At 33.7% G+C, this 25187-nt stretch overlaps 1 protein-coding gene across 1 annotated transcript in view; it reads left to right on the top strand.

Annotated features, from left to right (window-relative positions):
• Positions 1-25187, top strand: part of Rrp15 (ribosomal RNA processing 15 homolog) — a 38227-nt gene that overhangs the window by 1577 nt on the left and 11463 nt on the right. Inside the window, exons 2-4 of the mRNA XM_047521262.1 lie at positions 8064-8335; positions 10568-10665; positions 13148-13337. Coding sequence (XP_047377218.1) covers positions 8064-8335; positions 10568-10665; positions 13148-13337 — 560 coding nt within the window. The remainder of the gene's footprint in view (positions 1-8063; positions 8336-10567; positions 10666-13147; positions 13338-25187) is intronic.

Genomic DNA, 25187 nt, shown 5'->3' with positions numbered 1-25187 from the left:
GTAAAACCCAATCTAGACTTCGGTTTCTTCTATTATGCCATTTATTCGTAGCATGTATATTATCTTTTAACATGTATCTGTTCTTGTAGATGTACATTCCCTAAATGATGATATATGTCTAGTTTATCTTTATTTTCAAGGGGTCTTCCTTGCACATTTTGGTTTTTATAAATTTTTGTGTTGAATAAATGCATAAGTGGTATTTCATCTAGGCCTTATGAGGATAAATCTTTTTCTAGGTAGGCCTGGACAATTATAAGAGGAAAATGTTCTCACATATAGGGAGAAGCCCATACATGCCATGCAGCCTGTTTTGTTTCTGTTTTTGGTTTTTCCCATTCTGGTACTAGGATCAAAACTAGGGGCACTTTACCTCTAAGTTATATCTCTAGCCCTTTTTATTTTTATTTTGAGACAGAGTCTTTCTGTATTGCCTAGGCTGGCCTCAAATTTGTCAAAATACTTAGTCTCAGTTTGTGAATTTATAGTCACTTTTTACTACTTTGTAATGGTCTATCAAGTCATAGCACACACTGCATTAGTGAATACTGAACAGTGCTTTTAGGAAAAATGAAAGGTAATGAAAGATAAGTTCTTTCTGAATAAAGCTTATCTAACACATGTATTTTTTGTGTGTAAGGTGTACCATAGTCGTCTTGTGTTTAAGGACACCAGAAAGCATAATTAGGGGCATCTTAGAGAGTGAGGTCACTAAGAAAATGTCCAGAAACGTGAAAAACATGACACCAAATAGTCTGGAAAGGACATCTGTTCACAGTTTGAAAGCTGAAACAAGAAGACAGAATGTTGCTTTGACTGAGTGTGTGAATATAGGGAGACTAAAAATTTTCACCACTCTGAGCATGTTTGTAGATGACTGTGAAAGCCCCATAAGTATTGATTTTGAGTTTACAAATAAATTTTACCAAGTGGGTACATTTGCAAATAGAAAATCCACGTATAACAATTGGCTGTATCTTCTTATGAACTGCCAGTAGCTTGCATAACCAACCTATGTGGTCTCATCACTGCTTACTTCTCAGAGCTTTGTCTTATCATTTCCTAGATGATACTGCATTCTGAGTTCCTGGTTTCTTGACCAATATGATCCCTCCCCTTCCTAGTATACTGCGCTATTAGCATGCTTTTTTAGCTTCACTTTCTCTTGGTCTCTTCTGTACTCTTTAGGTTTCAATATAGTTCTGTTCTTCCAGTTTCCCTTTCAGAATTTAGACTCTCTGTGATAGAGATAAATAATAATAAAGGGCCCTTTAATAAATTTAGGGATGTAGGTCTGTTGGTTAATGGTGTATATTCTTCTTTGGTTTAACTCAATTTGCTATTTAATGCAAGAAATTCCTATTTTCTTTTTGCGAAATCATGTCTCTGGAAAGGTGCACCTTAGAAATGGTTTGTCTAGTTCAGATAGTTGTATACTTTGGTAGAACTGAGTTATCCAAAAGTTTTCAGATGGTGGTACTGAAAAACTAAAGTCTGAGACCTCAGACACATGAGAAATCAGTATGCAAATTGTAGGCATATTATTTAAGAGTATGACTCATTTTATTAGAAAACTGAATCAGTTTGAATTTTAACTGGGGCACCCCCAGTTAAAATGATGATCCCAACATCAGTAGGGATGTGCCTTATATTTACATTTGAAGTGACTTCCTATAACAAGATGCTGCCTGTATTTCATAGAAAATATCAATCTAACCCATGTGTTTTGAACTTTATTTTTTACTCTTTTGTTTTGATTTCTTTTAACACATTTCATAAGAAAGGTATAAAATTGTACTTACATGAGTGTAAATTTTTAAAAATATTATGTGTTGCAGAAAATTCTGAAATTCTGTGAGGACATGTTTTGGTGGTAGTTTTATTTCAGTTTGACAAAAAGCCTCCATGCATGGTGTAGAATTCTATAGCCATTTAATCATGTGCAGATCAAAAGCTTATCAGTGTCATTTTTTTTACACTCATAAACCATTTTATCAGTGAGATTAAAATTAACTGAAGTTGTATATAACATAAACTTGAGTGATAGCAAAATGATTTAGGTTGAATTTTTGGTATGATACTTTTTCTTGAGTTTTAAAGTTTGATCATGTTAAAATTGCAGGCAGTCATGAAGCAGAGATGTGTGGAAAGGAATGTGCTACAGTCAGCATCTTAAGTAAAATGTAAGTGTCAGAAAGCATAAAGGGTAGGACGATACTCTTATCTGAGTTATCCCTGAACTGTGCAGATTCATTGAATGAATATCCTGTTGAAGTTTAGATACAATGTATACAAGACTCTTAAGTTTGTAATTAAAAAAAAAAAAAAAACTGACATTCTTCTAGTTATTGAATCACCTCAGATTAAAAAAAAAACAGTGACTGATGATATCAAGTATTATAAAGGGGAGGAAGGAAATCTCTACCCCCTGAGTTAGCCTTGAACTACCCATATTTATTGAACTGATACATTGTAGGTTTTGATTCAGTGCTAACTAGATTTCTTAAACTTCTGATACTGGGGGGAAAGCTTCTATAATCAGTAAATCAACCTAGGTAAAGAGTGTTGATTGCTAACTAGTGCCAGGATCTGATTGACCCCGCATGACAGTAGAAGAGTGAGGCAGATGGTAATTTTAGGTTTTCTGGACAGTAAAAAAAAACCTGAATTGTTATAGTCACATGTGAAAAGTGGCTATCTACTTCTAACATAGTACTTGATAACAGTCTAGTTTAGAATGCCCTAGGAGATATGCCTTTATTTTTGATGAACTACAAGCTGTATTTAAGATATAATAACCTAGCATTTAAATGTGCTTTTCATCAAACTGTAGCTTATAGCCTCCTTCCTCTTTTAAGTTACTTAAAATAGCAAAAGAACATGCCTAAGAAATGAAGTATATCATACCCCTACTTGAGTGGTTTAGCAATTTATAGGACACACTCAGGAAACAGATGACTTCTAGGCTCTATCTGCTTTGGCTTCTACAGATAGTTCATGTAATTTTATCAGACAGTGCTGTCCCATGCTAGCACTTACATTTTGTTTTTGGTTATTTTTATGGAAACTTGGGGTGACTTTATTTTCAAAGGTAATTGTGTTTTACAAAGTTTGAAAACATCAGTTTTTAATATTGTAAATTTAATAATAATTGGCAGGAAAGACGTTGTGGCATGGGCAGAAGGAATGATTTTCAACAGAATAGGGAGCAGTAGTTATACACAGCTTTTAATAACTAGGGGTGTGTGTATACTTATGAAAAATAACGATGAGAATAGGAAATGGAATGGAGTCTTCTGGTTAACTTAGGCTTAGTTAGAAATTCCCTTTTAATTCAAGCTTTATTAAACTATGTTTAAAAACAATTAATGAGTGTCGGATGCCTTTGTTCAGTACACATTATTCGGAATTGAATTTTTCATTCAAAGCCTTGTAGTGTCTCAGAAATCTGATGGCCCCAGCACTTTACCCCAATAGCTTTGTGACTTAGGCATGTTTTTTAAACTGTTCATCTATATAAATAGAATAATAAAAGCAACTCACAGAAGTGTTGTAAAATGATAATGCATAAAAATGCTAGCTGTAAACATGTTAGATAGTTTGTACTATCACTATTTTACAGTACTTTAAAAAGTTGTGAGAGATATTGGCCACTTGTGATATAAAGTAAAAGGTAGCCTACATGTGCGATTATAGAGACTATAACCAAAACCTTAAGCAGAATTCATAATTAATTTTCCCTCAGTTTTCAACATTCTTTTTTAAGCCTTTTTCATCCACTCATTGTTCTCTCCCCTGGGTTCTCCTTATTTTTGTCCTCTGATCATTTATTATCATTTATTTAGCAGGTATTTATTCAGTTACCAGGTTTGGACTAAGTACTTTTTACATGTATCTCATTTATTATCCCAATAAGCCAGTAAGGTGGGTGTAATTTTTATTTCTATTTTAGTAATAAAGAAACTAAGACCCTGAGGGTTTAGATAATGTTTTCAAGGTTATTCTGTTAGAAAAGAATGGCATCAGGACATGTGCTCATTCTAATTCTGTGATATGAGTTTAACCCTTATGCCATAACTGTCTAGTCATGAAAAGCTTCTTATTCAATAATTCACATATATTGCAGAGATTCCAGATACTAGAGGTATTCTTTCCTTTTTCCTATACAGCCATCCAAAAAATTTCAAAGTAAATTCATATGTGTGTTTGTGTATGGTGTGTAATTCATATATAAATGTGGATTATGAGCCAGACCTTTTTTTAAAGAACTTCATATTAGCTCATTTAATTAGCGCTCTCGCGCGCGCGCGCGCGCGCGCGCTCTCTCTCTCTCTCTCTCTCTCTCTCTCTCTCTCACACACACACACACACACACACACACACACACACACACCTGCTTTATATTCTTATTTTTTGACAGATGCAATACTAAGGCAGAGAACTTAATGTGAAAAGTTACTTACCTTTGTGTCTGAAGTTGAAATTGAACCCAGGCAACCTGACTTCTGTGTCTTTAACTATTTATGGGCTCATCTCAATCAAATTTTTATGAGAAATTTAGTTGATTTTGGGTAAATTCCAAAGATATGAAGTAAATTAGATTTATTCAGTAGACTTACCCCAGATGGTATTTGCATTTTAGAAGAAAAACCTTCTTACTCTAAAGGAGAAATGTTAAAAGTAAGGACCTAAAGGAAGTGTTGGAGAAAAAGCCACTAGCAGTTTGTCCTTTTATTGGAAGCACATACCTGAAGCATGAAACTTATACTGCTTGGTTTTAATTTTGAAATTAATACGTATTTTATTTCTGGAAAATACAAAGTCTGAGATTTTTGTCATTTTATGAGTGTTTTATCTTCCATAACCTCCCTGTGCATTTGGACATGCTGATTTCTCCTGCCTGGAATGCTGAAAATAATATGTTATTATAATAATTTTTCATGTAGAACATTAATTCTAAGCTCAGCAATTAGAACCACTGAGCCCCCTTCCCCTGATTAGTCAGCCTAGATTATAGAATCCTAATTTCATTCCTCCCCTCTCTTGTCATCCAGATTTCTTACTTTGCCCTTTAAGAAAGAACTTGATCATCATCCTTGTCAAACTCCCTGAGTTATTTCCCCAAACCCTTCACCCTTTCTTCATTCTTTTTTTTTTTTAAAGAACACAAATTTCCTGGGGAGAGAAATCTAGATTTAGATTTTTCATTTATTTTTCCTTCATTCATGGGTAAATGTTGGGGGACTATGAATCTTCTTAAAACTTTATCACCCTTCTAAAGGCTAAGGAAAATGGCTCACTTTTCTGCCAGCTGCTAACCATATCTGGAACCAGAACAGATGGCATATTTGAAAAGGAACTGGAGGTTTGGAGGAAAGGCAGCAGAAGATGAGAAATGCCTTACGTCTAACTCAGCACTTCAGATATATAACACTGCTCTATCCAGTATGGTAGCCACTAGACAGCCATATGTGACTACTTAAATGTAAGGTCATTAAAATTACTCAAAATAGATAATTCAGTTCCTTTATCATACAAGATATGTTTGAAGTACTCAATAGCCTCTTGTGGTTGGTGGCTCCAAGGTAGCTCTGATGTAGATAGAATATTGCCATGTTTGGTATCTTTTGTCATTACTTCCAGTAAATATCCTCTCTAGCTCTTATTTAATTTCCAGACTTTTAAAATAGAATGCAGAAATAATGTTTTGGAAAACACACAGGACTTCAGAGGAATTTTTCACTTGTTTAGTGATTTTTATCTGTGCTTCTAGATGCCTGGATAAAATTGCTGATAAAGATTGGTTAGTGGAAAATTAGAAGAATTTCATCTTAGTAGAATACAGTAAAATTTTAAGAAACTGTTTTACTTTCTGATTCACATAATGATAATTTTTGGTATCCTAGAAGTAAATTCTGGTTTTAGTATACTGGGAGACCAAATTAGGCCTTTATCATTTATTTATACATAATCATTTCCATTGACAGTAAATGCCTGACTAAAAGCCTCTGAGCTAGAACTTAAAAAAAACAAAAACAAAAACAAAGAAACTAAACAATAAAATAAAAAACCATGACTTTTGCAAATTCTTAAATAATTTATTTTAATTGGTAGGATGAGTACAGGTTATATACAATGGTGTTTTAAAACTTTTTGTGGATTTATTGTATCTCCATAATATGCATGTTGTGGTTATGCTGGGTAAGAAATGCACCAAAGAATTAGGGTTTCAGAGTGGTGAATTGGAGTGGCTTACATAATTTAAGCATTTTGGCTGCCTTTTAGCGCCCTTGAAAAATGTGAAGTTTGCTCCAGTTTGTATGGAAGTACATTGGGATGGAACACTAGATGTCAGTGTTGTAGTTTTGACATTTTACCAGGAGTTGGTAAAGATTTTTCTGCTTTTGATCATCTAGATAGTTTTCATTGACATAAACTTTTAAACCATTGTGCTTCTTTACAGTTTGATACATGCTTACTAGGGAAAGCACTTTTTCAAAGAATGCTTTTGTTATTTGCATCTGTTTGGTGCTGCTGAGGACTAAAGCATATATAATATTAACATTTATTTTTCAGCTAGCTATATTTTCTGAACTTTGTTTCACAATGGTCTGGTCCTAGGAGATGTTTCCTGGGAAAAAGTTGTGTGGTCCTAGAATCTGGCATATAATACATGATCATATTTTAATTGGATTGGTTAAAGTGCTACCAGCTTCTATTTGGAAACATTCATTTTTATATATATATAAATATATATATTCTTTGTTTTACCTTAATTTTTATCTTAATGTATAGGAGTCACTATTTAAAAGATTATCAATGTTGTTAATTCCTAATATTGTTATTTATTAGAGGTGTTTTGGTAGGAAGAGTTTTAGGTAATGGCATTTTTTGTACTAATCTTTGAGATTCAACTGGTTTGGAGTCAACCATAGAAAGCACATTTGTTACCCAAAGACATAACTACTAAGTGACAACTGTCTGTGAATCATTAAGTTTTCTTGTTTGTTAACTTTTCAACTGCCTTCATTAGCTCTTCTGCTTATTAAGAAGTATTCCAAGTTACTAAGTTGTTGTTTGATTTTTCTCCTTTGAAGTCTTTCCTATGTTTCATAGGTTTCTGAAGAATAAAACAAGCTCTCCAGAGTGCCTTGGACCATACAGTTGCACACACACTGTGCTGACTGCTTGTGCTGCCTTTGTTAAAGTACATTTCATTTTAGAAGCGGAGAAAGCCTGCTAAGTTTAAAGTACCCACAGCTGCTGAGCAAGTTGATTTTTCTGTTATTGTTCTGCCAATCCCCTGTCCCTAGCCATTTGAATCTTATATGATGAACTAATTTGCTGGTAACCTATGTATACTTGATTGAGTGGTTCAATATGATGAAATTAACAGTACACTTACAACTTTGTATTTTTAACTCAGAACTTGATATTTTCATTTAGTCACTAGTGCAATTGAATTTTTGGTATCTTGGCCACATCATTAGACAATTTTTTTTCAAAAGTGTTGAAAACAAATTTGTAGTGTTACATCCAAATTCTTTAAAGCGATATGAATCTGGATTTTAGTATTTATCTACATACAGATTCAGAATTTTAAATATCTGGGCCAAGTCCCTTAGAGAAGTTACCTTAACACTGTACCAGTTTTTTTAATATATTAAAATTTGTGTTGTTATTTATTTTTAACATAGTCTTTTATTCTCTTGAAGTAGTTTGGTGGCACTACTAGGTTTCATATACTTGAGTACATCCTACTCTGGCATAATAGTAAAGTGGCAGAGGCTGTTGGCTGTTTGATTTGTTTCTGCTACCTGAGTCCTGGGGTCTTGAAGCCCTGTGACTTCACTGTCAGTGTTACTGGGCTGGGTTTGTGATGGATAGGATTGGGATAGATGTTCCTGCTGTTCCCTACAATTACTGCAGCTTTGGCACTTGAAACTAAGTCCCTTATTATAAGAGTAGAGGCAGATGAAACTTCATGAAGGGCCCCAGGAGTCTGGTCATGATCTTGGCAACCTCTGCTTATGTTACTAAAGTTTAATATTTTTTACTCTTAGGTTCTGTAGGAAGCTATGAATCAGAAGAGAATCATATGTCTGATGATGAAGCAGTAGAAGCTGACAATGAGGATGAGGTTGAACCCTGTGACAAAGAAGATGAAAATGCTGCAGAATCAAATGCTGGGACTAATATGGGCTGGGCAGATGCCATGGCTAAAATCCTAAACAAAAAAACTCCTAAAAGTAAATCCACCATTCTCATCAAAAACAAAGAGCTGGAAAAGGAAAAAGAGAAGTTAAAGCTAGAAAGACTAGAGAAAAGAAAGCAGGTGTGTCTTACCAGTTGTCTTCTAAATATTTGTCTAATCTAGTTCTTATCTGTACCATATTGTCCTTTGCAGTGTTTATTCAATTAATATTTGAATTTTTAACTTGTTTTTTATGTGGGGATGGATAACCAAGGTTATTTTCAGAAACTTAGTCTTAATTACTGCATTGAGCATGTTCACTTTTTAATCTAAGCATAGAAATGTAAACTTTGAGAAAATTTATCATTTTGAAAGTAGGCATTTATATATCCAGTGACTCCTCAGTCTAAATATTTTATTCATTTTAGTCATCCATATGCTAATGTCATTAGATTCTGAACTAATAGTATAAAATATTATAAATGTGAATCTCTGAAAATGTCACAGTATAGTTGGTTGCATTCTGAAAAGTGAATATTTCACTATCAGATAAACAAGTTCATTATGCTTTGGTTTAACCACTGATGATAGAAGTTATACTAAAGTAATTAAAGACCAAAAGTTAGACATAAGTTTGCTATTCTGTATTAAAAAAAAAAAACTATGATAAGGTTTTTATGTCCCTAATACTTGATGAAGTATTCATGTATAAAATATATAATTACTAAAGTATTATTTTCTAGTGAAATAAAAATAATTTTGTATAATCGTATTGGCAATGTAGAAGTACTGACATCCAAGAAAACTTTCTAGACAGAAATGAAGGAAAAACAGATTTGAATTGGTGTATATGTCCTTTTATGTTTGACTTCCCCTTACCTTGTTTCAAGATGAATAAATGTTTTCTTTGTTGCTGGTTGCTCTGTGTGAAAGGCTGTATAGAAGTGGAACTTTTCAAGCATTGCTCTTAGAAACAACGCACAATGTGGGTTCTTTTATTAATTCAGTAGTCTCATTATAATTGGGCATACATTTTGTCTCTAAATTTTATGGTAGCTCAGATAGCTTTTTAACTAAAAATTTGAATATTTTATTCTCTGGCAAAAGCTAGAAGAGGAGGCTTTAATGACCTCAAAATCTTTAATGATCTGTAGTCTCAAAGTTCCATTGAGGCTGAGAACAGAAATTGAAGCTGAGAAGAATGAATTTTTAACTGTACTCTAGGTCATAGCTTTGAGTGCCTAGGGATGGTACTGTCCACAACACAGTGCATGGATGAATACTTTTTGACACCAGAAACAGCATAGCATCTACAGTGTTCTTTGAAAAGCATTTTTATAGTGGAGTCTATGTAAATTACCATTAAGATTTTTTCTGGTATTATCTGATAGTGAGTTTAATGACTTTTAGATGTGTTATTTGACATTGAGAAGAATATTTCTTTAGAAATGAATTATGCTAATCTTTATAGTGAGAGTAGGAATTTGGTTTACTGTTAGACATTTTCTTCGGTATAAAGTGAGAGATAAAGTGAGAAGAGGAAGAAATAAAAGGGAATTATTTTTTCTCCTTTGTTACCGATACAGATGCTTTTGATGCTTACTAGCTTCCAGGGCATTAGTTATTATCAGTGCATTTGATCTTTGGTTAAATGTTGGACTGACAAAGAGATGTGAATTAACAGTTCAGATACCTGGGATTAGGGTACTACCGAAAGACCATTTTGAACTAGGTTATCTTTTCTGTGGGTTTTTCTTATTTCTAGCCCCTCTCCTATTTTTGCATGATAGCAGAGAATCAAATTGCCATAGTTTGTGAGTGATGTGCCATATCTGGCGTGAATATTGATCAAATGTGCTGCAAGAGGAAAAATAGATTTAAAGTATTTTGTACAAAGAAAAATAGTCACTAATGAATATCTAACTAAATAAAAAGCTAAAACACATTCTTAATTTCGATTGTCAAAGAATTCACTTTCTTAAAATAAAGAGAAACTGCTTAAATTTGAAGTTACCAATCCGTAGTATGGAGTCTTCCTTTCTCTTCCCTCTGATGATCTATTGATGGCAGATCAGGCATATGGCTCTCTCACATACTACCTTGTACTGCCTGGCTGAATATTCTGGCAGCTCTCCAGACCCCTGCTGTCAGAGAACCTGATAGAAACTCACTTTGTGCCTCTCACATGACATGCTGAGTGCTAACCACAGTTTCTTTGAGCTGAACCCCTAAACTTGTGGTTTTTAAAAGTCTCTGTGACAACCTAAGCCAGAATGATTTATTACCTTTGTCCTTTCACTGGGTATGTATCAAAGTTTGCTGCACTTTCAAAAATGCTTAATATTCTTTCACATAACAATATTTATAACACAGCTTGATAAGAAGCGGGAGTGGGAAATGATGTGCAGAGTAAAGCCAGATGTCGTCAGAGACAAAGAAACTGAGAGAAATCTTCAGAGAATTGCAACAAGGTAAGACAGTTTTTGCCCTTTAAAAAATAAGGACTAAAATTTTGATAGTAATCTATTTTTGATCAGACTTGATTCTTAAGCTCTGCTTTCTCAGAGCCAAGTGATATACATCTAAGTTTCCTGTTAAACACTGAATTCAGTTGAAGATTTTGGAGGTCTTAAGCAGGAATATAATGTGCTAAGTGTATATGTGGTATGAACCTATTTCAGATCATCTTGTTTTCATAGTCAGGAGAACAGTGTACAGTGTAATCAGACTTCTTACTGCATTTGTTATGATGATTGTCTAAATTCATGGTGCTAGGTAATTATTTTTGTTATCTTGCATTATATTTATAGGATAACATGTTGCACATGATGGTAGTTTCATGCTCTCCTTACACTTTCCTTTTTTTAAAATTATTGGCACCAAATATTTATTTGATGACCTCCCAGTCCAAAGGTAAATGTAATATGGTGGCTGTGGTTGGTCCTTACCCACTCATGTATAGGAATTATAGTTTCTTTCAGAATAGAGGCAGGACTATGTGCTGGGAACATGCATAGGGGATTGTTTGGCAGAGATGGGAAGGCTTCACTGAGGAGATAACATTTGAACTAGTACTTAGGGAATGTACTTAGTGGATTTATTTTTAAATTATTAGTTACCTGAATTATTTTGGTCATTTTTTGATCTATTGAGATGTTATACAGTGAGATGATTGTGTATAATGATTTAGGTCATGAGTTGTAGGGCCAGACTGCTAGGTTCAAATTCCATTATTGACTTATACTAGCTGTGTGTACTTGGGCATACCACACTGTTTCAGTATATCTGTTAAAAGAGGCTAATTTATCCAGTTTTTAGAGTTTTTTTTTTTTTTTTTTTGAGAATTAAGTGAGAGAACAAATATAACAAACTAAAAGAAATTAGGGTTATCATATGAGAATGAATGTCTCCTTAAATTTGTACCCCAAGCACCTCATTTGTTTCACCCTGGTCATAGTCCTACTGAAGGATCTGGTATTTAACTTTCTTTTTTGAAATAATCACCTAGTCTGTTAAATTTTTGAGCTGCTGGTAAAAGGCAAGAGAATTCTGGGTCAGGGAGAAAGGACTTTATTACTCATGGGAAAAGCAGTATCCAGAGCTTCATGTTCTCACTTGTTCCTTTGTCCCACAGGGACAGTGCAGGTGCCACAGAGGGTTGCCTGCACATATACTGGATTGTGTTACAGGAGAGGAACACTGTGCTAGGGAATCTACTGTCTTAAAATGATTAGTAACAAGGTATTTATATGGGGGGAGACATTACTTTATCTGTCAGGGTCATTTACTGCAAACAACCCTGAGAAATGTCCTGGGTAAAGAGCAGACAGGGCTTTTCAAAACTCTGCAAGAAAGTGCAAGAATGCTTGGGCCCATGGCAGATTACCTCTTCTAAGAATTGCTATTGGAAGAGAATGAATAGATTATAGAATTTCAGAACTGGAATGGATCTTAATGGTCTAAATCATTGCTGTCCAGTAGAAATATAATGTGAACCACATGTGTAATTTAAAATTTTCCTCATAGCCTTATTGAAAAAAGTAAAATAAAATACATGAAATTATCTTCAATAATATATAACCCAATATTTCAACATGCAATTGGTGTAAAATAGTTATTTAGGAGATTTTGAAGTTCCTTTTTATATTGAGTCTTAAAACCCTGAAATGTATTTTACATTTATTTGTAGAATGCATCAATGCAGACTGGTCCACATTTCAAATGCTCAGTAATCACATGTGAATTGTGCTCCTGTTGGACACTATGTTCTTAATTTTTAGAATTCATCTTTGAATGAACTTTCAAACTTTTTGAATGAAGTTTTTAAAATAAATATCTTTCGAAGTGGGATTTTGGGGGGAAGTGGGTTCTGGGGATTGTACTCAGGGCCTCATACATCCTACTCAAATACTTTACCACTGAGCTGTGCTCCTAGCTTTAAACAGAGGATTTAAAATTCATTTTATAATACAAGAGTTTCAGATAATATAACTGAATAAACAGGTATGTTTTTAATATACAGATGAAATTAAAATGCAGCAAGTCTTTCCTAGAATCACATGCTTTGACAGTCAACAGTACTAAAAAGACTGTATTCGTTTCATTCCTCTGTGAATGCCTTCACTTATTGCATATGTTTTGAGAAATAGACTTTTGTTTTAAAAGTAACTCTTGGTTACTTTTGACTTACAAAACCCAAAAACCAAAGCTGTGAAAAATAAAAATCCTGTACAGTTCACATATATTTGTTTCTATTCAGAAGTTTATATTCATTTAGGGAAATCTATGTTCTTTTTTCAGATGTATTTAACCATTCATTTATTTTTTCATTGAGTGCCTAATACGTGCTTGACTTTTTTTTAGGCAGTGAAATATATTGTTCCTTTCTTCTTAGAGTTTTCTAGTGTAATTGTTATTTAACTACATTGTTCTGGTCACAATTATATTCTTCAGGGGTGTGGTGCAGTTATTTAATGCTGTTCAGAAGCATCAAAAGAATGTTGATGAAAAGGTTAAAGAAGCAGGAGGTTCTATTAGAAAGCATGCTAAGTTGATATCATCTGTTTCCAAGAAAGATTTTATCAGTGTTCTGAGAGGAATGGATGACAAAAGTTCAGCTGGGAAGAACCCAAAAGCCAAACAGGTAAGACATTTATATAAGAATGCATCACTTTTTTTGCTTTTAAATAAAGAGGTCAGAAATGGGAAAACACACACACACACAATAAAATCAGGGTTTTTTTTTTAGATTTTATTAAAATTTCTATGTGCATACAGCTCAATTTGAAGATTCACTGATTATGGAAGTTACCAATTATAAGTCTCAGATCCCTGCCTTTCGAACTCAGGAATGAAATGGATTCAGGTAAATCTGTTAGAGATGGGGATTGCATCTCTTCTATCTGAAATCCATTTGTTCTTCATAGAGGTTAGAAACCTAGGTGAGGGTGACAGCTTCAATTTGTGACTTTTATCCACAGAGTAATTGTGATGTTGTGTAACTTCTAAAATAGGAAGAGTCAGAATTATAGAGAAGTAATGGTATAAAGTCCTTCTATTGAGGTAGCTTTGGTAATACTCATCCTATTCAGAGATTAAGATTATAAATGTTTTCCATGATATTTGGCTTGGTAAACTTTACTTTTCCAACCCTTTTGACCTATGGACCTCAGTAGTTTTCCTTTTAATGTCCCAGGTAAAACATTCTGAAATGTGCTTTGGTCTCATGAGGGCTGATTTAAAAAAAAAAAAATAATAATAATAATAATAATATATTTGATGGCTTGATTTATATGGCCACCAATATGTATTTTATTCAATTGAAAGAAGAGTTTTGGTCATCAATATTTGTATATGTATGTGTTTTGGAAAGATAGTTAACCTTGTCAAGAAGAGCATTTAGGAATTTTATACCAGCCTAGTGTTGAAGTATTTTCAGGTTCCTTGATTGTCTGTTGTCAGTTCTCCTAATTTATGTTTTACTTTTTGTTTTTCATTTAATATGTAATTATACATGTTTATAAGGTTCAGTGTGATGTTTTGGGTCAGGTATGCGTTGGGTTATGATCAAGTCAGTATTTGTATGTTCACCACCTTAAACCTTTATCATATTTTTAGTGAGTACATTCAGAGTCTTCTCTACTATTTTGAGATAAATGGTATATCATTATGCCATAGAACCCCAGAACTTACACCTCTATCTAACTCTAACATCGTACCTATTGACTTACCTTTCCCTGTGTCCCTCTTTTTCGCCCTAGTCTCTGATAAGTATGCTCTACTTTCAACTTCTGTGCAGTCAACTTTTTTAGATTCCTCATGAGTGAGATCATGTGATATTTATCTTTCTTTCACTTTAAGTTTTTTCAGATAAACTCCAGGTCTACCCATGTTGTAACAAGTGGCAGGATTTAAAAAAAAAATTTTTACTGGTGTATTAAAATTATACATGATAGTGGGTTTCATTGTTGCTTGTATTCGTACATGGATATAACATAATTTGGTCAGTTTCATTCCCTATCACCTTCCTATTCCCTCCCTTCCTCCTTCCCTTGGTCCCCTTCTATTCTACTGGTTTCTCTGCTATTTTCATGAGATTCTCCTTTTTGTTTCCCCATTTCCCCACTAGCTTCCAATAGAAAACGTAAGACCCTTGACTTTCTGAATCTGGGTTATTCCACCTAACATACACTCTCAAGTTTCATCCATTTTTCTGCAAATATCATAATTTTGTTCTTCATGACTGAAAGAAACTCCACTGTGTATACCACATTTTCTTTATCCATTCATCTGTTAGGCACTAAGGCTGGATCCATACTTTGGCTATTGCAAATTATGCTGCTATAAACATGATATACAAGTATCACAGCATGCTGACTTTAATTCTTTATGACTGAATAATAGTCCATATATTCTTTATCCATTCATCTGTTAATAAACACTCAGATTGATTCCATAACCTAATTGTTTATGACTATTGTTGCAGTAAACGTGGGAGTGCAGGTATCTCTTCAAACATACTCATTTTATTTCCTTTAGGTATATACTCAGTACCGGAATTGCTTGAATTGTATAGTAGATTTTTTTTTTTTTAAGCACCGTACTATTGGAATGCCTATTACCAAAAAGACATAAAATAAATGCTGGTGAGGATGCAGAAAAAGGGGAACTCTTACATGCTGTTGTGGGAAAGTAAATTATTAATAGTCATTATGAGAGACTTTTTGTAGGGTTGTAATTTTAATTAAATGTTTCTAATCTGTTTGTTTCTCCCTTGATATCAAAGAACCTAAATTGTATACTTAATGTAAAATGACTCTCACAAGTGCTATTACTTTAAAGTGTCTGTCAGAAATAATTTTATAAGCACATGGACAGGAAGTGTAGGGAATTATTATAAGGATTTGAGAAAGATTTAACCTTGGATGGGAAAGAAAAGTGGGAAAATAGAAAGTAAGGACTTTGTTTTTCTTCTTTTTCCTGTTGGTGTCAGAATAATTTTTTCTCAAAGCATTTACTTTTGCTTTGGAAATTTCATGAGTTATGAAAATAAATGAAGTGTCCTTTCTAATGGTTTATTACATTTACATTCTATCATTTGCTCCTGCTCTTGACCTTTTTTCCCACTTCAGTGATGTCAGGCATAGTATTAATCTGGAATAAGGTTAAAAATTGCTTGAGATTCAAACCAAAGTGGCTTTGCTCTTAACATCTTAACAGGGACTGGGGTTTTGACTCAGTGGTAGAGCACTTGCCTAGCGGGTGTGAGGCACTGGGTTCGGTCCTTAGCACCACATAAAAATAAATTAATGAAATAAAGGTGTTGTGTCTGTCTAAAACTAAAAAAAAAAAAAAAAAAAAAAAAACTACCTACCCCACACAATGCCCCAAACCACCAGTGAATACCCTGGCATGCTTCTTTTAAAAATATTTGTTATCATATTGATTTCTTAGTTATGGAAAAACAGACTCCTTTTTTAAAAAGCTATATTTGAGTTGGCATCTGAATAACTATAAAAGGACTGTGATGAGATCAATTATTGATATACAAATATTAAGTGCCTATTTGTATTAGGTGCTGTCTTTATATCTTTTAAAGTCTCAAGATTAACAAATTCAGTAAATAAGTAAACAGGATTAACTTGACAGTTACAAATTCTAGATAAGAATGTCTAGACTGTATGATAATATCAGTCATACTGTGGACAATAAAATATAAATTAAATGCCTATCATTTGTTGGGGGGGCATTTGAAAGTAATGTTAGAGCATAGATATGTAAATCCATGAATGCTACTTGAAATAGGTGATATTTTAAGGCAGGTGAAGGGAAGGAGGAGAGGCAAAGGTGGGGATTCTCTCTGGAACACACTTTACCTCCCAGAGCAATGTACTCTTTTTGGAGATAGACCAAGTAATAGAATTGTTAGATCAGATAGTAGTTCTATTTGTACTTTATTGAGGAATCTCCACACCATTTCCCCCTATGACTGTACTAATTTTCACTTCCACCAACAGTTAACAAAGGGTTCCTCTTTCTTTCTCTCCTTACCATCATTTAAATGTTCTTTGTCTTTTTGAAGTAGTCCTTGTAATAGGGTTTAATGGGGAGGTGGGGAAATGATAACTCATTGTAGTTTTGATTTGCATTTCCCTGATAAGTAGTGGTATTGAGCAGTTCATATACATTTTGGCATTTGAGTATCTTTTGAGAAATGTATGTTCAGATATTTGCCCAATTTTAAATCAGATTTTTTTTTTCCTGTTGAGTTCCTTAGGTATTCTGGATATTAGTCCCTCGTCAAGATAAAGTTTGCATATGTTTTTTCTCATTCTGTGGGTTGTCTCTTCACTCTATTGGTTGTTTCTTTCCTATGCAGAAGATTTTCAGTTTGATATAATTCCATTTGTTAAATTTTGTTCTTGTCGTTTGTACTTTTGAGGTCATTTCCCAAAAGTGTTTGCCCAGATCAGTGTCCTGAAGCATTTCCCATTTTCTTCTAGTAGTTTCATAGTTTCAGGTCTTACATTTAAGCCTGATTGATTTTGAGTTGATTTTTTAATATGGTAAGCGTTTGGGGTTTGGTTTCATTTCTTGTGCATAATGGATATTTAGTTTTCCTGGCACGGTTTATTGAAGAAACTGTCCTTTCCAAAAGTGTAGACATACATTGGAGAAAAGATAGCCTCTTCAACAAATGGTGCTGGAAAAACTGGAAATCCATATGTAGCAAAATAAATTTAAATCCTTATTTCTCAGCATGCACAAAACTCAACTCAAAGTGGGTCAAGGAATTAGGCATTAGACAGGAGACCCTGAGCCACATCAATGTTTACGGCAGCTCAGTTCACAATAGAGAAACTATGGAATCAACCTCGGTACCCTTCAACAGATGAATGGATAAAGAAAAGGTGGTGTATATGTACACAATGGAATATTACTCAGCTTTAAGAATAAGAATGAAATACTAAGAATATTAAGAATGAAATTATGGCATTTGCAGGTAAATGGATGGAACTGGAGACTATCATGCCAAGTGAAATAAATCAGTCCCATAAAACCAAGGGCTGAATGTTCTCTTTGATGTATGGATGCTAACACACTTTAAAGGTGGAAGGGTATGAAAGAAAGGGAGGAGAAACGGGAATAATAAAGACAGTAGAATGAATTGGATATAACTTTCCTATGTTCATATGTAAATACACAGCCAGTGTAACTCCACATTATATATAACCACAAGAATGGGAAGTTATACTCCATATATGTGTAATTTGTCAAAATACACTGTACTGTCATGTATCTAAAAAGAACAAAAAATGAATAAAATAAAAACACTGTCTTCAGTATACGTTTTTGACACTTCAGCTGAAAATCAGTTGACTATAGATATGTGAATATATGTCTGATATATTTCTGTTCCATATGTTTGTATGTTTTTATACCAGAACTGCTATACTAGTCTACCTTCATAGTATGTTTTGAAGTCAGGTATTTTGATACCTCTAGCTTTATTCTGTCTGGTCAGGATGGTTTGACTCTTCAGAATCTTTTTTTACACCCAAATTTGAGAATGCCTTTTCTGTTACTGTAAAGAATGTTGGTATTTTGATAGAGACTGTAGTCAGTCTATAAATTGATTTGGATAGCACAGACATTTCTAACAAATTCTTCCAGTCTGTGAACATGAACGTTTATCTTTCTTTTGTGTGTGTGTGTCCATCCTCTTCAGGTTTTTTTTTTTTTTTTTTTTTTTTTTTTTTCCTATCTTTTATGCCTTGTAACCATGCTTTTTAGAATTTATGTCCTTGGTTAGATTTATTTATTTATTTATTTTGATACTGGGGATTGGACTCAGGGGCACTGAACCACTGAGCCACATCCCCGGTACTATTTTGTATTTTTTATTTAGAGGCAGGGTGTCACTGAGTTGCTTAGCACTTCACCGTTGCTGAGGCTGGCTTTGCACTTGTGATCCTCCTGTCTCATCTTCCTGAGTTACTGGGATTACAGGTGTGTGTCACCATGCCAGGCTGTTTAAATTGATTCCTAGGTATTTTATACTCTTTGTAGCTATTGTAATTGCAATTAGTTTTATCAAGCTTTTTTTAACAATTAAAATGCAATTGCATTTTAAGTTTTAAATATTTAGATCTGAGACTTTCCTACAAAGGACCACATATTAAATATTTGTGGTATATTCTCTGCTGCATATTACTTTGTATTTTATAAAGAGTGTTGGAAGCCATTCTTAGCTTCCAAACATGCAGGTCATGGGTCGGCCTTGTTCTGGTAGCCAGAGTTCATTGACTTCTGTTTTAGGTCATTTACCATAAATACAATGTACAATGTATGATCATTCTGATTTGAAAATAAAATCATTGGTTTTAATGAAGGCAAGGCCACTCTAAACATTACTGGTTCACAAACAGACCCAGACTTGGATACACATAATAAAAAATATATACTAAAGATATTTTTAATTTGGTCCAACTGTCTTGAGTATTGTTACCCTTAGATTTTTTTCATCTATTTATTTCCTGATTTTAACATACACACATACACAGTGGTTATTTTTGGAGTAAAGTACTCAGGAACTCATATGTTAGAAAGCTTTCTTTAGGTTCAAAATTAGTACAGTTTTTTAAAAGGCAACTTTTAGAGAAAGATTTTTGGAAGACTTTATATATTATATATATATTTTTTCATATATATATATATATATATGAAAGTTTTTTGGAAGACTTCATATGTGTATATATATTTTTTTTTGGAGGGGGGGAGTGTACTGGGGATTAAACTAAGGGGTATTTAACCACTGAGCCACATCCTCAGCCCTTTTTATATTTTATTTAGTGACAGGGCCTCGCTAAGTTGCTGCTGAGGCGGACTTTGAGCTCATGGTCTTCCTGTCTCAGCAGTCCGCACCGCTCGGATTATAGGCATGCACCACCCACCCGACTGACTTATAAGAAGTTTTAAAGATGTCAAACTAATAAATTGCATTTAAGTTGCTCATTACTTTATTTCTTGGAGCTGAGCCTAGGTACTGCTAGGTAAAACAAAAAGGTACTTGATAGGCTCATTTCAGAAGAGATAACAGCTAATATTTATAAATCAGATATAAATCAACTGGGGCTTAGGATACTTCTTGTTCTAAGTAATTTGTCATCTGTAAAAATGAGCTGTTTGTTTATGGATTTTAAGTTTTATTATTTATTAGTAGCAATTGTAGACCTGCTGTTTTTATCACATTAGGTCATTGATACAGAAGATGTGTATGACTTTAATAAATGTAAACATTTTATGCCTTTGACATTCACTAATTTGTCAATCATTTTTCTTTTCCTTTAAAAAAAGTTCTGGTATTGCCATGCTTATGTGTAGAAAAAGTTATTAATGGGGGACATTACTACCCAGTATGCACTTCTTAGTAATCCGTATTGTTTTATTTTTTAACCACTATATAATGTCACTATAAATCTTGTTAAATATTAGTGACTGATTTTAATTTTGTTTATATTTATGTGAGATAGGACTGTAGGAAGGGAATACTGGAAAGGAGTACTTTGAATTGAAGAGAGAAAGCCTGAGAATGATTTCTAATCCCAAAATAGAATTTTCAACAAAGGGTTGAAATTTGGTAAAAGTTTGATTCTGTAGAATGAATCAACCTACCAAATAATTCATTTAAAAACAAGAAGAAGAATCCGTTGCAAAATTGTTTAGTGAGTATTCTGGGTAGTTTTCTTGAAGTTAGAAAGTTTTAATGTTGGAAAAATTGTGATGTGAGGATGTTCATAGGAAGTATGACAGGAGTGTGCTTCAGAAAATAACTTGATTTTAAAATCGATGAATCCAACATGATGAAGGGAGAACAACCTACTGGTTCTCTATTTCTTGTACAGTTGAATCTATGAGGATTGGTTCCAGGCCCTTTGATTATCAAAATCCATGGATGCTCAAGTTCCTAATTATTTTAATATAATTTATATCCTCCTGTATACTTTAAATAACCCATAGATTACTTATATCATCTAACATAATGTAAGTGCTTTCTAAGTAGTGTTTAATGCATTGCTTAGGGAATAATGACAAGAAAAAAATGTTATACATGTTAGGTACAGGTGCAGTTTTCTTTTTAAAATATTTAAAATCCACTTTTGGTGGAACTCACAGATACTAATTTTTTTTTTTTTTTCTATTTCTTCTTCCATGGAGCTTGAATATAGGGTGTTTGCTAATGGGTGGGGTTGGAAGAAAAGATTCAGAGTAAATAGGCTGGGATCAGATTTTAAGAGTCATATTTGTTAAGAAATTTGCACTTAATTTCTTAGGGGGCCAGTTTCATCAGGTAAGTGCTCTGATCAGATTTAATTGTTTTTAAGGAAAAGAAAGAGCTGAAGGATAGAAAGATGGTTTTTCAGAAGAGGCTGCTGCCATAATCAAAGCCAGAGGGAGAACCTGAATGAAGGTTTTGTGGGAATGAAGGGGATTTGGTGGTGAACAGAAGAGTCAGATTGGAGAGGAATGTGAGAGATCTAGATTGACTTGATTTAGAACTAACATGATCTGGAGAGCTAAAAAGGAGAAATTGGGACTATGAGATTTATAATTTGAGAGACTCAGAAATGTAACCACTTTTACCAAAATTAAGAATAGAAAGATGGAGCATGTTTGAAATATCCAAAGGACTTAAAATCAACACACTACACTGACACAGCCACATCAGTGTTTATAGCAGCTCAATTCACAATAGCTAAACTTTGGAACCAATCTAGATGCCCTTCAACAGAAGAATGGATAAAGAAATTGTGGTGTACACACACAAACGATGGAATAATATTACTCATCTTTAAAGAAGAATGAAATTCTGGCATTTGCTGATAAATAGATGGAGCTGGAGACTATCCTAAGTGAAATAAGCCAAACCCAAATAACCAAAGGCCACATGTTTTCTCTGGTATGCAGAAGCCAATTCACAATAAGGGGCAGGGAGATAGGGAAGAATATAGAGTTACTTTATATTAGGTAGAGGAGAGTGAAGGGATGCTAGTAGAGTGAAACAGACATTATTACCTCCTGTACATGTATGACTGCATGACTGATGTGATCCTGCATTATGTATAATCAGAAGAATGGGAGATTATATTCCATTTATGTATGATCTATCAAAATGTATAAATGCATTTTACTGTCAGGTACAATTAATTAGAACAAATAAAATTAAAAAATAGATAAATTTTTTTAAAAAAGGAAAAAGGGTTCACACTCAGAGGCAGTGTCTTCAGGTTGTGGTCAGAAATGAGAAGGATGACAGTAAAGGTCAGATTAAAACGCAGGGCTGTTGGGAGAAGCACTTGATGAAGACAGGAAAACAGCATGGCCACGAAGTAGTAGACAAAGAATGTTGGCAGGATCTGATGAGTTCTCTACATCTCACTAGGATCCCTGAATCTTTAAGGGCAGTTAGCCTCTTTATCAAGTCAGGAGAGATGAACAGTATATTTTAAGAGTTTTTTTCACAATTAAATTTAGAGGTTTTTAAGGTTTAGAGAATTAGCTTTCAGTTATTTGGAGAAAACTTCCCAAACTAGAACCTGTAATCAATCCCTCACATGGACCAAATAAGTGCCATAGCAGCCATATACCAATATGTAGCAAGTCACATTGATTGATAACCTTAATATTGACCCTGAGTAATTAAAAAAAAAATAAGTTGTCCTACGTAAGTAGGACACTGTTTAAGGAAGCAACAAAAACTTAACATGGTTTAAAAAAGGTTTTCATTAAATGAAACTTTAACTCTTAAATAAATATATTTTCCCCCCATTCAGAACCTGTACCTATGCAGAGGGATTTGTTGTCTCAGTATGTTAAAATAATCTAAATTTTATTAATGTAGAGGCATTCATGTTTTTCCTTGACCTTCATAGTTATAATTATTCCTTTTGCTCTCTTTGAAAACTGACTAAACTCCTGTCATATTTCATGGAATTTAATTCTCTTTCTATAAAAGCTGGACAACAGAAGCAAATGTGATGCATTTTAAATCTGTGAGTCTCAAAGGAAAATATATTGGCTGCTATTAGGAAAGCATTGACTTTATGCTACTTGGACTCTTGAATTACAGACTTTCTGCAAGGTTTTCATTTATCTGAAATTGTCAGTATATCAATTTCAGGTTTTGTTTTGTTATAATGAAATCACAGTAATTTTGTAGTAAGGGAAAATGCTAGCTAGTTTTCATAAGAAACCTTCATGGTTACTGGACAACAAATTTCATTAAGACCCCAGGGAAAAAATAAACGGAAGAGGCTTAATATTTATTTGTTCTGTTTTTGTGTATGAGCTCTTTAAATGCCAAATGTAGAGGTAAATTAAGGTGCTCAGTTTCTCCTACATCTCTCTTAAATGGCAACCTTCTAAGTTCTTCATAGAAGTGAAGGCTTAGTTGTGGAATGCTTTTGAAATACCTGGCTTTGTATTTTATTAACCTCTCAGTGTCTTATAACCCAGACTCTGAATTGCTGTGTATTTTTAAAACTGTGGATCTCTTAAATCCACTGAAATCTTTCTCCTAAAGAAGGAAGCCTAGAAATGGAAGGACTTCCTTATATATAGATCTCTAGGTGTCCCCCATCACTTTTCAGGACATAGGTTTCTTGTGTACTTGGGAATACAGAAGGCAGATGAAGGGGAGGAGCAAGATACTGTCCTTAAATTGCCCCTGCTTTGCAGGGCAGTAGTGTTTTACTCTCACATAAAAACTGCTCTAACTGGAATGTGTGGAATTCTAACTTTGTAAATAATTCAGCTTAATGTTTGTTTACTGAAAATGCCTAAATAGATTAGTTTAGACAAAAGTGAGACTCCAAGTTTGAAATGAGAATGAATAGGATTGTACACATTGTTGTTGATGGGAACAGTTTAAAGTCAGTTTCTCATTGTATTCACTTCTTTTAAAATATGCTGTTTAGTTTTAATGTGGGGTAGTTTCTAATCTGAACAGCAGTTGTAATCAAAGGGAATTTATGTTTGGCAATACAGCATTTTGACATGGCAAGAATAAGAGAGTAAGTCAGTCTAAGAAATAGGTATATGGAGCTGCTATAAAAATCTCTAGTTAATAAATGGTGCTGTACATCTTTTGGCCCCATATGAAGAAGTGCTACCAAGTGGCTGCCTGTGTAGGATTTTCATTAGTGGGGTTAGGGCTTTAAAAAAGCAAAGTCCTACACAAGTGAGTTTTATCCTGCATATTCTTACCCATAGTGCATTTTTAAAATCCAAAGAATATTTTATTGTTTGCTAAAATTATCATTTTTCAGTAGTAAGGCAGTTATATCATTTGTTGTGATATATTATTTATAGCAATTCAGTCCACAGACTTCCTATGTTCAAAGCACCTGTTTTATTTATTTGTGTGTGTGTACATGCATACACTAGTAATAAGAATCTCCTTATAGTGATGTTGTTTAAGTCAAGTGAGTTAAAATACTAATACACATAAAGTTCTTGGAAAGATACTGAGCATACAGTAAGTGCTATGTAAATACTTGCAGTTATTATCAGTTTGCATTGAATATCATGAGAATAAGTGTCATATATTTAGGGCTTATTTTTTACCTAACAAATTGTAGACAAAGATAAATTCTGAAGTTGGAAATTAATTTTAAAGTGAACTGTTGCTACTTTTCATCTGAATTATTAGGTAATCTAAAATATATAAAATAATTTAATAAAATTATGCTTAGATTTGGAATGTTCTTATTGAATTTACATGTGTTGGGTCTAGTAATGCATAATTCTTAGAAAATAATAAAACTAGTTTTGAGAAACTAGAAATTTGTCCATTTTCTCTTATTCCTCATTTTAGGCTATGGTTAAATCAACTATATTACATATAAGATTTTACTTATCAAGTAAGTGTGGTTTTTAAGTGAATGCTTTCATTCTGCTTGAGTGTTCTCATCCTTCCATCATTAAAAGATAACATTTCCTAATTTGGGGATTCTGAGGATACAGGATAACCTAGTGCAATAGCAAGTAAGGACAGTGCATAAAGGGGCTGGGAGAATGCTTCTGCATGTTTACCTTGTGCTAGATACTATGCAAGATGGTTTATCATTATTATCAGTTTTAGAGGTAGTAGAACTCCCATTTTAGAGTTGAGCAAACCGAAGTCACATTGGTTAGTCACTTATCCCACATCACATCCATACTATTTTGTGGGTTCAGATGCATTCTATTTGACTCCAAAACCCTGTTGCAACCATTAGTGTCTGCTGCTTAGAAAGATCCAAGGTGCTTAATATAAAGAGAAGCAGTACTCTAACCCAGGTAAGGTAGCAGGCTAAGGAGCCACAGTGTCACTTACTAGGACTAGAGAGTAGTAAAGGAGGCACCTTGCAGTCTGATTTTTTTTTTTCCCTACTTCTCTCATCCCCTCTATTTTATGAACAATATAATGGAGATGGATAACATTTTATAATCT

Source organism: Sciurus carolinensis, chromosome 12 (genome assembly GCF_902686445.1).
Source record: "Sciurus carolinensis chromosome 12, mSciCar1.2, whole genome shotgun sequence".
NCBI lineage: Eukaryota > Metazoa > Chordata > Mammalia > Rodentia > Sciuridae > Sciurus > Sciurus carolinensis.
Note: the sequence above shows the minus strand (reverse complement) of the source record. Positions and strands in the feature narration are given on the sequence as shown.